Below are 14,694 nucleotides of genomic sequence, written 5' to 3'. Positions count from 1 at the left end.
ACCCACGGGTAGTCAAAAGAAAATTAAAAAAAGTTGTTGCACACAATAAAATGACAAGATTTCACATTCCAACTCACAATAATAAATTCCATGGCTTTAAATAAATGTACATTCTTTGACTCTTTTCTTTTAATCATACGTTAATTTCATCATTTAGCCACTTTTTGTGTTTTTTAGCATAATTCCAGCTAAGGCTTTAATTTTATTTCTAAGAATGTACTAGGTTTCTCTGGCAGTTCTTCCTGGAAATACAAAACAAAAATGGTTCAGGTAGCTAAATTTATGGCTGACAGAATAAATGGTATATTGTAAAGCAGTGTTACTGAATATCTCAAGGGTGAGGAGCCTTCCATTCTTAGTCAATCTTTCACTGGCCACACGCTAGTGGTGAGCAAGACCAGAGATAAAGGTAGATGAAGCATTAAATGTGAATTTTACCTTTGTACAGTAAGCTAGTTTCTACACACACTTATACATCCCTCTCTAGCCTCCATCCAGGCAAGCAATCAGCTTTTTCAGAGTGTAGGGAGTCCAGGGATACATTCCAGGGATACAGTCCAGTCAGGTAAAAAAAATACTCAAGGATAATGCAAAAGGAGGCTGGTGAGGGGTGTGGTGTACAGAAAGCCCAGAGAGCTACATTTGGCTGCCAGACCTGGAGGTTCCTCTTCCCTGAGATCTATCTATCTATCTATTAGCCCTAATAGCTAAGTGGGTCTTCCATGTTTAAAGGCAATTTAAACACCTGATGCTAAAAACAGTTATTGGGTGTTCTGTTCAGCCAGAGCTCTGTATGCTAGCTCCAAAGCTGTGTATGTATTTTGGCTTCGCTCTGAGCTATGAGGAAGTTGTGGTGAGCAGGAAAAGTCCCTGTGTGTGTGAGTCAGTGATGATCCCAGCACATGCCAATCACAAGGAAGAAGTTGCATCCTGCCCTAGTTAAATGCAAGCTCCAGTGCCACTTTTAGTTTAAGCAACATCCATAATTCAGCAAACGATCTCCCATTAGGAATAAAATTATCATCCAGAAAGCATACCCGCTCTAATAAAATGAAATAATTCCCTAGACTGTCGTGAGAAGACCAAGCCCATTCGTTTTCAGCAGGCTGAGGGTGCATTACTAATAGATTATGTATTGTCAAGGCAATAATATAAAATTCACATCTCTTAAGAACTTCCAAATCCTTCCTCTTTGATCATTAGGGCTTTCAGGACAAAATAAAATAAGGCTACTGAAATGAGGCAGATGACTTGGGTCCCATGGGTAAGGGGAGATGGCAAACATCTCTAGGGGTTTATGGGGATCCTGAATGCTGCTGGAAACCCAGCAGGAAGTCACAACTGGTTTGACTATGCTGCTGCAATGGCCCCCTTTTCTTATCACAAGACAGGTCCTATTTGCACTCCAACTTTTATGATTTCCACTATCTGCTGTATTTTCCCAATCTCAATCTAATCTGGTTATCACAAGACAGGAGAGCTACTATATTGCACATAACTTTTTCCCTTTCTTTGTTCTTTCACTTTCTCCATAGCAAGGCTGTGTTTTGAAAGACTCTGTGTCACAGTTTCCCGAAGCAAGTAAGTCCAACATGCAGAATGCTGTGGAAATATGTTGAAAGGTTTATTCTTAATGATTTATCTTTTAATCCCCAGACCTCCTCTGCACACATTCCAACTAACCTACAGTGAATTCTGGGATGTTTTCTAAAGATACTAGGTACCAGGAGATGTGCTAATGACACCGAAGTGCGAGTGCATACAAAATCCAGCCCTTCTTCTTCACACCTAGGCCAAAAGACAGTTCTGAGGAGTTAGCACCTATTCTGCTACCTCCATATTCCCCTCACAGCAACTTTCCTCATGCTGGTAGTGGGTGGAACCAAAATCAAAGGTGAACTTTATCTTTGTACAGTAGGCGAGTTTCTATGCAGCTTCACAGACTTCTCTGTATTCTCCATCCAAGCAAACAAGAAGTATTACCAGAGTTCAAGGGCACATTCCAGCCAGACAAATATACTCAATGAGGGTTCAAAGCATGGCTACTAAGGGATGTGGCCTGGGGAGAGGGAAGGTATCAGGGCTCAGTACTTTTAGCCCTTTATTGTCAGTAATTCACTCAACAATAGAAACAGAAATGAAAACCCTTATCAGGGCAACAATCACTATAGTTTAGGAGGAAACTAGAGATAGAAACCAGATTTAGATTAATGATTAATTATTTAACATTGTTTTTCACAAAGTGAGCCAGCAACATGGCATATGAGGCAACTGTATTAAACATCACAATGCAAAGTGAGAAGGTCATGTTATGATTACTTAATGCTGAAAAACAGGCTACTGCTGAATATAGTCTTCAGCTTTTGGATCCTATTATCATTCTGTGATATGTAGTCCCCTGAATTAGATTTTTTTTTAAAGTATCTTATTTGTATTGTGTTGTTTAAAAAGAATCTAGCAGTCATATAATATCTAATACACCCACTGCCTATTCAATATAGTATTACCTATGGCTAGCGAAGATTACTGTGCCTATAATTATTTTGTTATGGGGGACTCAAGTGTCATCTTTTCAGAGTAGATATGGATGTTGTTGTTGATGATGATAATTCATGAATCACACATTTACAATCATACAATAAAACTGAAAATAGGTTTAAAATCAACTCGCTTTTAAAATTGACAGTACAGTGGTACCTTGGTTTAAGAACAGTCCGGTTTAAGAACAATTTGGTTTACAAACTCCACAAAACCAGAAATAGTGCCTTGGTTTGAGAGCTTTACCTTGGTCTAAGAACAGAATCCGAACGATGGAAGGGCACCGGCAGTGGGAGGCCTCATTAGGGAAAGCGTTCCTCGATTTAAGAATGGTTTTGGTTTAAGAATGGACTTCCGAAATGGATTAGGGTCGTAAACCGAGGTACCACTGTACTCAGGCCACAACCTGTTGTTGCTGGCATGACCCCGATCCCACACTAGTAGCATTCATAATATTTGTACTGATGGAGGATATAAGGTGGCTTTGTGATTATCACAGGCGCCTATCGACACTACAAATGCCAAAAAGTACATTTCTCTGTGATACACACTTAAAAACGTTTTGATAAAGGTCTTGTCCACTTTTCTAAATAGGTGCATGTAGCCTTTTTGAAAAGCAACCTCTTCCCATGGCACAAAAAACACACAGTTAGCTGTTCCCTCCCTTCTAACAACAACCCTCAACTTTCAATACCTTTCCCTCTCCCCTTTTTCCTCCTTTCATTCCCTTCCTGGAGACAACTGGCATCAAAGGTCAGCATACTTTGGCATTTGCCAAGGACCCACACCCCAGCAGGGGCTCATCGACAAGAGCCCCCTGCACCTGCTTTTCCTCTCCAGCCATTGCAACCTGCTTGTGTCTGTCACTCTGGCCCAGGCCCTGATGGTAGTGGTGGTGAGGAGGAGGAGCAATAGGTGCCACTGCCTGCTTGCTCATTAGCTCTCTGCCTGGCAAGCAAGCAGGGGTAGCAATGATGAGGAAGAAGAGGAGTAGTTTTGAGGAGGTGGACTCACAAAGGGTGGGGAGTGGAGTCCATGGAGAGTGTCTCCCCTACAAGGATAGGTTACAACATCTGGGGCTCTTTAGTTTAAAGGATAGATGAATAAGAGGTGACATGTAGAAGTGTGTAAGACTATGCATGGTGTAGAAAGGTGGATAAAAGGTAAAGGGACCCCTGACGATTAGGTCCAGTTGTGGCCAACTCTGGGGTTGCGGTGCTCATCTCGCTTTATTGGCCGAGAGAGCCAGCGTACAGCTTACGGGTCATGTGGCCAGCATGACTAAGCCGCTTCTGGCGAACCAGAGCAGCGCACGGAAATGCCGTTTACCTTCCCGCTGGAGCGGTACCTATTTATCTACTTGCACTTTGACGTGCTTTCGAACTGCTAGGTTAGCAGGAGCAGGGACTGAGCAATGGGAGCTCACCCCATCACAGACATTCGAACCGCCGACCTTCTGATTGGCAAGTCCTAGGCTCTGTGGTTTAACCCACAGCGCCACCCGCATCCCAAAAAGGTGGATATATGCTTTTTCCTTTCTCATAATACTAGAACTCATGGAAAGCCAGTGAAGCTGTATGCTGGACAATTAAGGACAGATAAAATGTATATGGCAAAGGGGGGGAGTGGAGGCTCAAAGCAGGGGGTAAGCAAAATGGCAGTGGGCTCCCTTTTACATTCCTCCTCATTGTTGGGGCAGGATGTCAGGAGCAGCATAGCTCCTCGATTGCCTTCCTGCCAAAAAAAGGGACCGACGGCACTCAATGTCAGACAGGGAAGGGGCCACAGGTATTGGGGGATGGCACAGTGCAACTTTTCCTGATGGCAAATGTGTTGATCTAGCACATATGCTAACAGAAATGGTGCCCAATAGAGCTGCACAGTAACATAAGGCCTTCTGCTGAGCAGCTCTGTGGAGGAAGACACAGGTCCATGGAAGGTGGGCATTCAGGGGTTAAACACCATGTGCCTCCCTGCAAAGTGAGCACCCCAGCATCGCAAGCAGCTCTGTGTCTGATACACCAGGCATGCTGGATGTGGCGAGTTACTGTGGGAGTTGTCAGAGCGACCTGCAACCTGGGGAAGTCCCAGGATGGCAGCAGGGCCGAGACTGCCTCAGCTCATGTGGAACCCAACCACAGCTGGCAAGGGACCCTCTGGATGGAAGGCAACTCCCAGCTCTAATGAATCCGCTTGAAATGCTTGGACACCTCCCTGGCAGTATGTCCAGGCCCCTTGCACATGGTAGCCAGGCTTGCTGGGGGCTGCTTCCCCACTCTCTAGCCTCAGCCCCGCAGTGGGGTTTGGATGCAGCTTTTTTGCACTGGTAGATGGGTAGTGGCCATGCCACCTGATGGATACATTAGACTGCTCTGTAAGTATAGCTGATCCATCCTTTTCAAAACCAAGGCTACTACACTGTTTACCCATCTGTGCCAGGGAGTGTGCCCCCAACCTCTGGAATTAAGGAAACTCCATTTGATGCAAGACTTGAGGCAACGCAAAGGCCATCAGGTTCTCTTGGCAGAAGGTAGTTCTGGATGCATTTTTGTTAGCTCTGCAGCCAGGTTAGAACCATAGAATCATTGCAGTAGATCAGCAAGACTTCCAAAGGTTTGCGGTAACAAGAAACAAGGAGCAGGTCTTCTGGATGTTGAATTAGACAGGAATAACAGGAAAGCTTGAGGTGTGATTCACTGTGCGTGTGAAAGAACTTTGAGCTCACTCCTCCAGCTGCTGAGAAGCATATGCTGAACAGTTTACTCGAGCGTATACTGCTCTCGAGTAATACGAAACGTACTTATTCCTCCCCTCTCCCCGTTTTCCAGCTAGCTCTGGCTGGTGGACCTCGAGCTTCGAATAAATAACTATAAAGTAATAGATCCGTTCAGCCCAACAGCGAAAGGACCCCTTCTGAGCGACGGCCATGTGGCCGCTCTCCCCCGGCCCTCCTCACACAAGAAAGAGGGGAAGAGAGGGTCACGCCAACCGCGCGTGGCAAGGCCTTCCCAGCCCACCTCTGCTGAGGAGGCGGCGGCGGTGGCGGCCCCCTTTCACTTTTGCCGCCCCGCCCGCCAAGCCGCCCGCCCGCTTCGGAGGCAGGCAGGCGCGCGCGCGAGGCAGCCCTCTCGGCCCCCTCCCCTCTCGCGCGGGCTGACTGGAAGTGGCGTACGTGCAGAGCGCAGCCCGTGAGTGGCGGCGCAAACTCCTCCTCCGCGCTCGACTCCAGCCACAGCGAGCGAGCGAGTGAGGAGGAGGCAGGCGCGCAGGCAGGCAGGCCGAGGGGCTCGCGCCGGCACTCGGCGGCGGCTTTCCCCCCCTCAGCGCTGCAGGCTGAGGCCGGGCAGGAAAGGGCCGGGCAGTCTCGGCGGGAGAGGGGCTGCTTCCCTGCCCCGCCACCGAGGCTCGCCGCCGCTATGAGGCGGTGACAGAAGCGAGCCTCGGAGGAGGCGGCGGCGGGCAAGAGGGCGGCGGCGGCGGCGCTGGGCTTTGGTGGCTGACTGTCCTCCGCCCACCAGGAGCGGAGCGGGAGGCGGGCGAGGCAGCCGGGGGCCGCAGCGCTGACTGGGGTCGGCCATGATGAAGTGAGCCGCTCGCCTCCTTCTCCTTCCCAAGGCCGCTCGAGAAGCAGGGGCGACCGAGGAGGGGGACGCGGCAACATGGCCAATGACAGCGGTGGGAGTGGCGGCGGCGGCAGCAACGGCAACAGCGGCGGGGCCGGACAAGGCGGCGGCGGCGGCGACAGTAACAGTGTCGGTGGCGGCGGCGGCTGCAGCGCCAGCAGCGAGCGGGACCGGCAGTACTGCGAGCTGTGCGGGAAAATGGAAAACCTGCTGCGTTGCGGGCGCTGCCGCAGCTCCTTCTACTGTAGCAAAGAGCACCAGCGCCAGGACTGGAAGAAGCACAAGCTCATCTGCCGGGGGAGCGAGCCCAGCGCGGCGGCGGCGGCGGCGGCGGTGGCTGGAGGGGGCGTTGCTCAGCACCGGAGCGGCGGCGAGCGACACCAAGGCCACGGCCACGCTCGCTCCCCCCAGCCCTCCGCAGGAGGAGAAGGGGACGGGGCGGCCGCCGCCCCCAAGAAGGTAACGGCGCTCCCGGCCAAGCCGCAGCCGGACTCTACCTCGGAAGAGAAGAAGGCGGCGGCGGCGGTAACGAACAACCACGTTGCCAAAGTGGCGCCAGAGAGCCGAGGGCAGGAAGGGGAGGAGGGCAAGGAAGCGGCCGCAGCGGCTCCCGGAGCCGGGAAGGCGGCGCTCCTCTACCGGGATAAGTCCAACTTGAGCGCGGAGGAGTCGCTGCGCCCCAACGGGCAGATGAAGTCCCTGGTGCCGCAGCGGCTGGCTCTGGAGTACATCGTGCCCTGCATGAACAAGCACGGCATCTGCGTGGTGGACGAATTCCTCGGCAAGGAGCTGGGCGGGCAGATCGAGCAGGAGGTGCGCGCCCTGCACCACACCGGGCACTTCACGGACGGGCAGCTGGTCAGCCAGAAGAGCGACTCCTCTCGGGACATCCGCGGCGACAAAATCACCTGGGTGGAAGGCAAGGAGCCTGGCTGCATGACCATCGGGAAGCTCATGAACAGTATGGACGATCTCATTCGCCACTGCAACGGCAAGCTGGGCAACTACAAAATCAACGGCAGGACGAAAGTGAGTGACACCCCCTCCTCCTCCCTCTCACCATCTCTAAACCTTCCACCTGCGGCAAGTTCACGACTTTCACTGGCCGGTGGTGGCTCCCCCTTCCTCTTTATTGAATTCCCTAGTCACGCTTATTTTCAGGAATATTATATTTCAGAGCAGCTTAAAAGGCAAGATTCTCAAATGGTTGGTGAGTGACAATGGCGAGGGCTAGAGTCAGCGAAGGGTTCCCACATTCTTGAAGGTTGCTATCCTAATGCATAGTTAATGTTAAACTTAGCAGGATTTGCTGGCAAAACTTGTTTTTGCCTACAACTCGAGCAGCCCTATCCATATCACGTTTTCAGGTCCACAAGGGAGGAATGCTGAGAATATATAATATTACTGCGTTGATTCCCTAAGCATATAATTAATACTGTTGTGATTGTGCTACACTGGCTTGTAGCTGTGATTGTAAGGAGACCACAGTAACTTGATACTGCTTTACTAGTCAAATCAGATGGGTGTGGTCAGGGAAGAAGTAGTGTAGGATCCCTCCATTCATAAAGAGCTACTACACTCTGTCCATCAGTTCCAGCAAAGACTTACTGTATTTATAGTCAGCTTGAGAGCCTGACTGCTAACTGTGGTAGCTCTACTGCGAACTTTTAGGCTATTCGCTTCTGCCTTGCAACAAGTGGAGGTATTATAGTCAGGTGTTTTTTTAAGCACTAAAAACTATTGAAAATGATAAAAGTTTCACAGAGTCCAGTAGTCCAGGAGAATAAGTCACAAAAAGATGATATAGTAGTGTGGCATATTGCTGGATTTGTGACACTACTGAAGCAGTTTTGATTGTGCCATGTTCAAAACTGGGTGTGTATCTCCTCAGTTTGGTGTCCCTGATTTGAAATGAACCAACCTCACACATTGTTGATGTTCCTGGAGGTTCAGTGCCTCTCCCCCTATTTATCAAGGTATGTGTAGCAGAGGTGTGATAATATTTATACACTATCAGCATTTAAAATAGGATATGTTGGCCATCATATCAAAGTTTCAGATGCCAGGAGCAATTCAACACTCTATAATAATGTAACACTACTGCCAATACTCCACTCATCAAAACTTTAGTGCTCAGCACCAACAGTAGTCCTAAAAAGCAAACTTAACCATGTTGATCCATAAGGGAAAAAACTCCAAAATCCACAGTTGGTCAAGTACCTTTCTGAGGACTATCCAGAACGTCACAAAATTGTGGCAAGCTTTTGGATTCTCCAGAATTCTTAATTAGGCAAGAAATAACGTTTTTCCTTGACCCCACCCCCTGAGTTGTATAACATCTTGCCTGATGGTGAATTCTGGTGAAACCAAAAGCTTACTGCAGTTTTGTGACACTTGGCCAGCTATGGATTTTGGAGTTTAGGGATTATGTAATTTTACTAGCACAGTAATATTTCATTTTTAAAGCTAGGTATTGTGATAAGAATTAAAATCAAGATAGTCACAAACTAAAGCTATTGTTAAGAACTATGTGTTTCCTCATATAAGTGCTGTCACCATCATACATCATCACATGAACAGTATTGTGACTGGATATTATCAAATAAAATTTCTCTTCTGTGGTTCTGTCAACCTAGCTGGAGGTGGTACAACTGCCAGTAGTATCTAGGACTACTTCACAGTTGCTTTTTTCTGACCTGTAACGGATATGATAAGGTTGGGTGAGAACTGATATCTGAAACTAGTGCATGTGCCTGATAGTTCTGCTCTCTCAGCAGCATGTAGCAAAGCCCTTTAAGGGGAACCATTTTAATCAGAATTCATGTTTACTAAAAAAACCAACAACTTAACCTTGAGAATATATACTATCTAGGAAGATGTTCTGATCCCATCTACCACTGTTATAAAGAACATGCAAATAAAACTGTCATTTAACAGTTGTACCTGCGTGTTCAGTATGAGACAATATGATATACTAGGCTTTAATTAAATTACAAAAAATTAGCAGAATTGTACCTTTACTAAATATTAGTGGAAACTATTTGTGCAACAGTGTTTGGCATGAAACTCAGCATGACTAATTTCAAATGTGAACATTGATATAAGGTAGCAACATACCTAGACATTACAGAGAGCTGAACTTCTTAAATCATCAGAATATCATTAAGAGAGAAAGGCTCTATAAATCCATTCAATGTCACAAGTATGCCTGCTACATCTTGGGGCTGTAGAGGGGCAAAGGATCATCTCAGATTTCTTGTTGTGAATTGTGGAGCCCTTCAGTTAATGAAGCAATATTCTGAAATATCTCTATTCTAAACATTCTGATACAGTTTCACCTTTAGTCTTCTGATATGATTAGCTGTGCCTTTGTGGCCTGCATAATCTGTTTAAATGCTGATTCTATATTCTGTTGACAGTTACCATAGACTTGCCCCTTTAATTTAACTTATAAATCTCTGTACAGGGACCACATTATATATATATTTTGATACAATATCTAGCAGGCTGTTAGCAGTAAATAAATAATGTTGCAAACAGTGTTAGAAACAGATATGAAAGCTAGGAGCTAAATGGCGTATTAAACCTAAGTTATGGGCTCAACAACGGAATGTCTAGGCGCATTTTTTAATAACAAGAATACAAAGCTGAAAATGAATGAACTACAGCTAAAATATTGTGTTCATTTTTCACATGGTCTAGTTCTTCTCTTGCCCACCTCCCTAATATTCTTAAGAAGGTCTCTTCTCCAGCCTTCAAAGAGTAGCTGGAAGTGGAGAGGCAAGAAAAAGGTCCTCCTTTCCTTCCACTTTGCAGTTTTAATCTGAAATCTTAGGTGCTGTACTGCACCCAGAACTCAGAAACTGCTTACGTTAATGAAATTCCCTGTCGCAAAATGCACCTAGAACAATGGGAATTTCAAACACTGATTGGAGATAATGTGAAACATCATAACCCCCTTCCTTGGGAGTAAGTCCCATTGAACTCAGTGGGACTTAATTCTGAATTGACATGTATAGGATTGAACTGTTAATGCGCTCTCCTAAATTGTGAGACTTGAGCTATACAAGCACCCAGGCTTAAGCACATGGGAGCTGCTGAGGTAGCCATCCACAAAGTGCTAGATAAGAAGGTGCTTAACATATACAGTGTAAAACTTCCTCTGCAAAAAAGTTTGCCAAAAAAATACAGCTTATTAAGCAGACTTTACTGTACTTCATTTAAAGGCATACCAAGCATTTAAATATAATATGGAGCAGAGAGGCAGATAACTTCTTAAAAGTACTGTAGGTTAATATGTGTGTAGGGAAATGAAACAGGTGTATCTTAAACAGATTTAATAAAAGTGTGCTTAGTGTCACAAATGAGAGAGACCTGTGTTAACATGTTTAATATTGGGGCAGGGGATATGTAAAAAGATTCAGACTTAGGTTAGTCCAGTCTTGCAGACAAGTCCGCAGAAGTGACCGGTCCTGCTATCAAAGCAAATATGTCAAGTAGATAAGTCAAGCATGAAATTTAAAACCCCCAAAGAAGACTGGTATTAGTAAAAATTTTCTTTTGAAGGTGTATGGCTATTTACAGGCCCCAGGATTAGTAAAATATAGGTGGTCATTAAAATAGCTTTAACTTAAAATCAGTTAGAAATTTTTCTAATACAACAGTGCTTAACTGCTTGTGAACATCTTTTCAGGACACTATTGTGCAGAAATTCCATTTTTGAATATTTCCTCTGACAATATTATTTCTGTATAGCATTATGTTACCTTAAAGCAGGCATGGTCAAACTCCGGCCCTCCAGATGTTTGGGACTACAATTTCCATCATCCCTGACCACTGGTCCTGTTAGCTAGGGGTGATGGGAATTGTAGTCCCAAACATCTGGAGGGCCAGAGTATGCCTATGCCTGCCTTAAAGGGTATTTGACTATTCATAATGAGCAGATACCTGATTTGTGTCTGGGGAACTGAAATAAAGATGTCCTTTTTAAAATAATAAAAAAATACAAACCAGTAAGAGCCATTTTAAAACTTTCAGGCACTTGTCACCTGTTGACTTTTCCACTTGGAACAGCTGCCATTACCACCATTTCTCTTCGTCCTATACAAGGCTCCACATTTTGGTGAGGCTTAGTTTTCAGCCCAAAAATTGTAGTTGCCAATCCTGTTCCTAACAGTGTGCTGCACCTCTTGGATATTTGGAAGTTGTAGATTTTCAAGTCTTAATAGACCAATGCAACTAGTCTGTGTGTTCAGATGAACATGGCACTGACAAAAGGCAAGTCAACACATTCTGGGTTTGCTTAGTATATGGGGCAAGAGAATACATGGTTCAGTGGTAAAGCACATGCTTTGAATGCAGAAGTTCCCAGGTACAATTTCTCAAACTAGGGCTTGAAAAGACTTCCGCCTTTAACCCTGAAGAGCTGCAGTTAGTCAGTGTAAGCCAGCTTTCTCTAACCGAGGTGCTCTCCAGGTGTTTTGAACTATAACTCCCATTATCCCAGTCCATTGACTGTGCTGGCTGGTGCTGATTGGAATTGTAGTCCAAAATAACTGAAGGTCACCAGGTAGGAGAGGGTGGTGTAAACAATACTGAGCTAGATGATCTGATGCTATGTAAGGCATTTTACTTGCGCCAAACCAACATATTACCCTTGTACTACTTCTGGAGTTATTTGTTCTGGATCACTGTGGCTACCTGCATTTATCACATCTTGCTGTGAGCATGCAGTTTTATTGTGTTGACTCTGTCATTTATTGTCACTTCCTAACCTCTGTTTTAGATATACGCAGGAAACACCTCCTTGTTTTAGTTAAATAGGTATAAAGCCAATAAAACTAAATGGTCTTGAAAGGAATTAAAAAATGTCTTCCTGTACCCAGTTTGATTTGTTAGGTTATAGATTGGAATTTTAAAGAAGGTTAAAAGACCTTTTTGCAAGCGGGCTACTCTGAGCCCAGTTCTGTAACAGGCTATTGCTGATGAGGTTAGACCACAGGTTTTGGGGGTTTTTTGGCTTGGAAAGCCTTTTAATTGTCAGGGCATGTAACTTCAGTGGGTAGTACTGTGGTCCAGATATTGAACAGTGTCAAATTTGAATTACTGCATGTTTTCTTTAATTAGCATTCTAGTAAGTGTGGTTGACTTTCAGTGCAATGAAAGTATCAGTTTGTACTGGAGCTTTGTTTGCATTATTGTCTCCATTTTTCCACTAGTTGGTTAATATTTACCCCAAAGTAAAATTAAAATAAAAAAAAATCATTAAATATGTTATTATTGCTTAGAATTCTAGAGTTGGAAGGGACCCTAGGGTCATCGAGTCCACCCCCTACAAGGCAGGAATCTTAACTAAAGCTTGTTAATTGAAATTAAAATCCTATTGGTCGGTTGTGAAGGAAGTTGTCATTTAGCCTTGTAAAGAAAAACAAACAAAACAGAAACCTCACAAGTTGATAAGAACAGCTTGAGCTAATAAAAGTTCATATAACTTGCTAAATAAAATGTTATCTAATATTGATAATGGTTGACTAGTTTGCTGCAGGTTTGCTGCAGGTGTGGACTTGGGGCTGTAGAGATGAGGATTAGTCTAAAATAGTGGCTGAGGTTAATTAATATTTTGCTGCTGCTGCTACTACTACTACTACTACTACTACTACTACTTGATTTGATTTTGATTTCTTACTTTCCCATCACCATAAGATTGAAGGGCTGATTACAACAATGTAAAAATAAAAAGATTTATGGTAAATCATTTAAGACAATTTACAATCAGAAGAGCAGGATGGGTCCTAAAAATATCTCTCATGTGTCAAAGGCCATAGTAGAGAGATGTATATTCAGCCTATAATGAAAGTTGTATAATAAATGTTCCAGATGTACCTCTGTGGGAAGATAATTCTGCAACTTAAGGGCTGCCACAGAGAATGCACTCTCCTCAGACACACATCACCCCACATTTCTCAAGGTGGTTTTACTTATTTTACTTACATTTAGTAAACAAAACTTTTAAAAGTACCCATGTTAATTTTTTGTATCAATATACAACATGTAATTGACTAGAAATGTGTGGGGGAGATAATACATTACATAGATTTTTAATTGCAATGCATATATTCTTTGGGGCCTGCTGTCTGACCAAGGGGTTTGGTTATTGACAACATAGTTCATCTTGGGAAGAGACCTCTGAAATCTCTATGATTTTCCTCATTATACCCAGGCATGTACATCCTTAAGGTAAAGGTAAAGGGACCCCTGACCATTAGGTCCAGTCGTGACCGACTCTGGGGTTGTGGCACTCATCTCGCTTTATTGGCCAAGGGAGCCGGCGTACAGCTTCCGGGTCATGTGGCCAGCTTGACTAAGCCGCTTCTGGTGAACCAGAGCAGCGCACGGAAATGCTGTTTACCTTCCCGCTGGAGCGCTATCTATTATCTACTTGCACTTTGACGTGCTTTTGAACTGCTAGGTTGGCAGGAGCAGGGACGGGCTATTGATATGCTAATAAATTTTAGCAGCCCATAGAACAGCCCAAAGAAGGCTAGCACCTTCATTAAACACCTTTAGGCACCAGGTCAAAACCTTCCTCTTTAACCAGGCCTTTGGCTGATTGACATCAGGTGCCCTTTTAAAATATGTTGTGGAAGGGAGGATTATTATCTTTGTTTTTATAATGTATTTCTGTTTTTTATATTGTGATTTTATGTTGTGAACTGCCCTGAGATCTATGGGTATAGGATGGTATACAAAATTAATTTATAATTACATTATATAGTGATCTGCAGCCTGGAAATAGTGAAGATTGTCTAATTGTATTTGCAATTGATATCCAATTATTGTTAGTAATTAACTTATTTCCACAGAAAAAAGAAAGCACTTGAAAAAAATTCCACCTTACATCACTGCTCCCCAGAACACTTCATTGGTGGTTTGAACTTTGTAGAACAACCGCTCTTCATCCCTTGTTCTGTGAACAAGTTATGCCACTCTGCTGATAAAATGTAGACATATAAGCACTGTTTTTTATTCTATTTTAAACTTGAGCTCCCATTCAGAAAGTAAAATCATATTTATTTGAGAGAGAGAGAGAGAGAGAGAGATTGGAAATGAAACTCTAATTGAGTGACAGTGCTGAGTAATTCTTACAAAAAGAATTAGATTATTATTTGTAAAGCACCTAAAACTTTATATAAACAACATAAAACAGTACCATCTCTATCTGCAGACTTGAAATCTAAATGTACGCATGATTCAAAAGGAAATATGGAAGGGAAAACAGCAAAATTGTGCACTAATTCTTCATAAGTTACATAATGTGTAATAAATATAACATTAGAAAATGACAATGGTGCCTAAAATTAATGTTTGTTTCTCAGACCATAGATGATAAGAATATCAAAGAAGTAGTTCCTGTGATTATTTGTCAGTAATTTGCTTCATTATCAACCTCTTTTTTGTTAAAAAGGATGCAGGAATTGCCCTCCATTGCATAGCCTTGATTTGATAAAAGCCAGAAATGGAACATAAGGAATGT

The 14,694-nt window shown here is 44.1% G+C and overlaps 1 protein-coding gene across 2 annotated transcripts in view; it reads left to right on the top strand.

Moving 5' to 3' along the window:
- The first annotated feature begins 5,689 nt into the window (after positions 1 to 5,689).
- The window catches only part of EGLN1 (egl-9 family hypoxia inducible factor 1), a 28,445-nt gene continuing 19,440 nt past the window's right edge, over positions 5,690 to 14,694 (top strand). Inside the window, exons 1-2 of one of the 2 annotated variants that reach the window (XR_014546237.1) lie at positions 5,744 to 10,623; positions 11,055 to 12,417. Coding sequence is in view for 1 of the 2 variants with exons in the window: in XM_083606080.1 (XP_083462206.1) it covers positions 6,198 to 7,190 (993 nt within the window). In the remaining variant the exon portion in view is untranslated. Of the gene's footprint in view, positions 10,624 to 11,054; positions 12,418 to 14,694 lie in introns of those variants that run through there. The other variant, XM_083606080.1, reaches the window with a different exon arrangement.

This window comes from Podarcis filfolensis, assembly GCF_964270895.1.
Source record: "Podarcis filfolensis genome assembly, chromosome: 3".
NCBI lineage: Eukaryota > Metazoa > Chordata > Lepidosauria > Squamata > Lacertidae > Podarcis > Podarcis filfolensis.
This window is presented reverse-complemented; position numbering and strand designations above follow the sequence as displayed.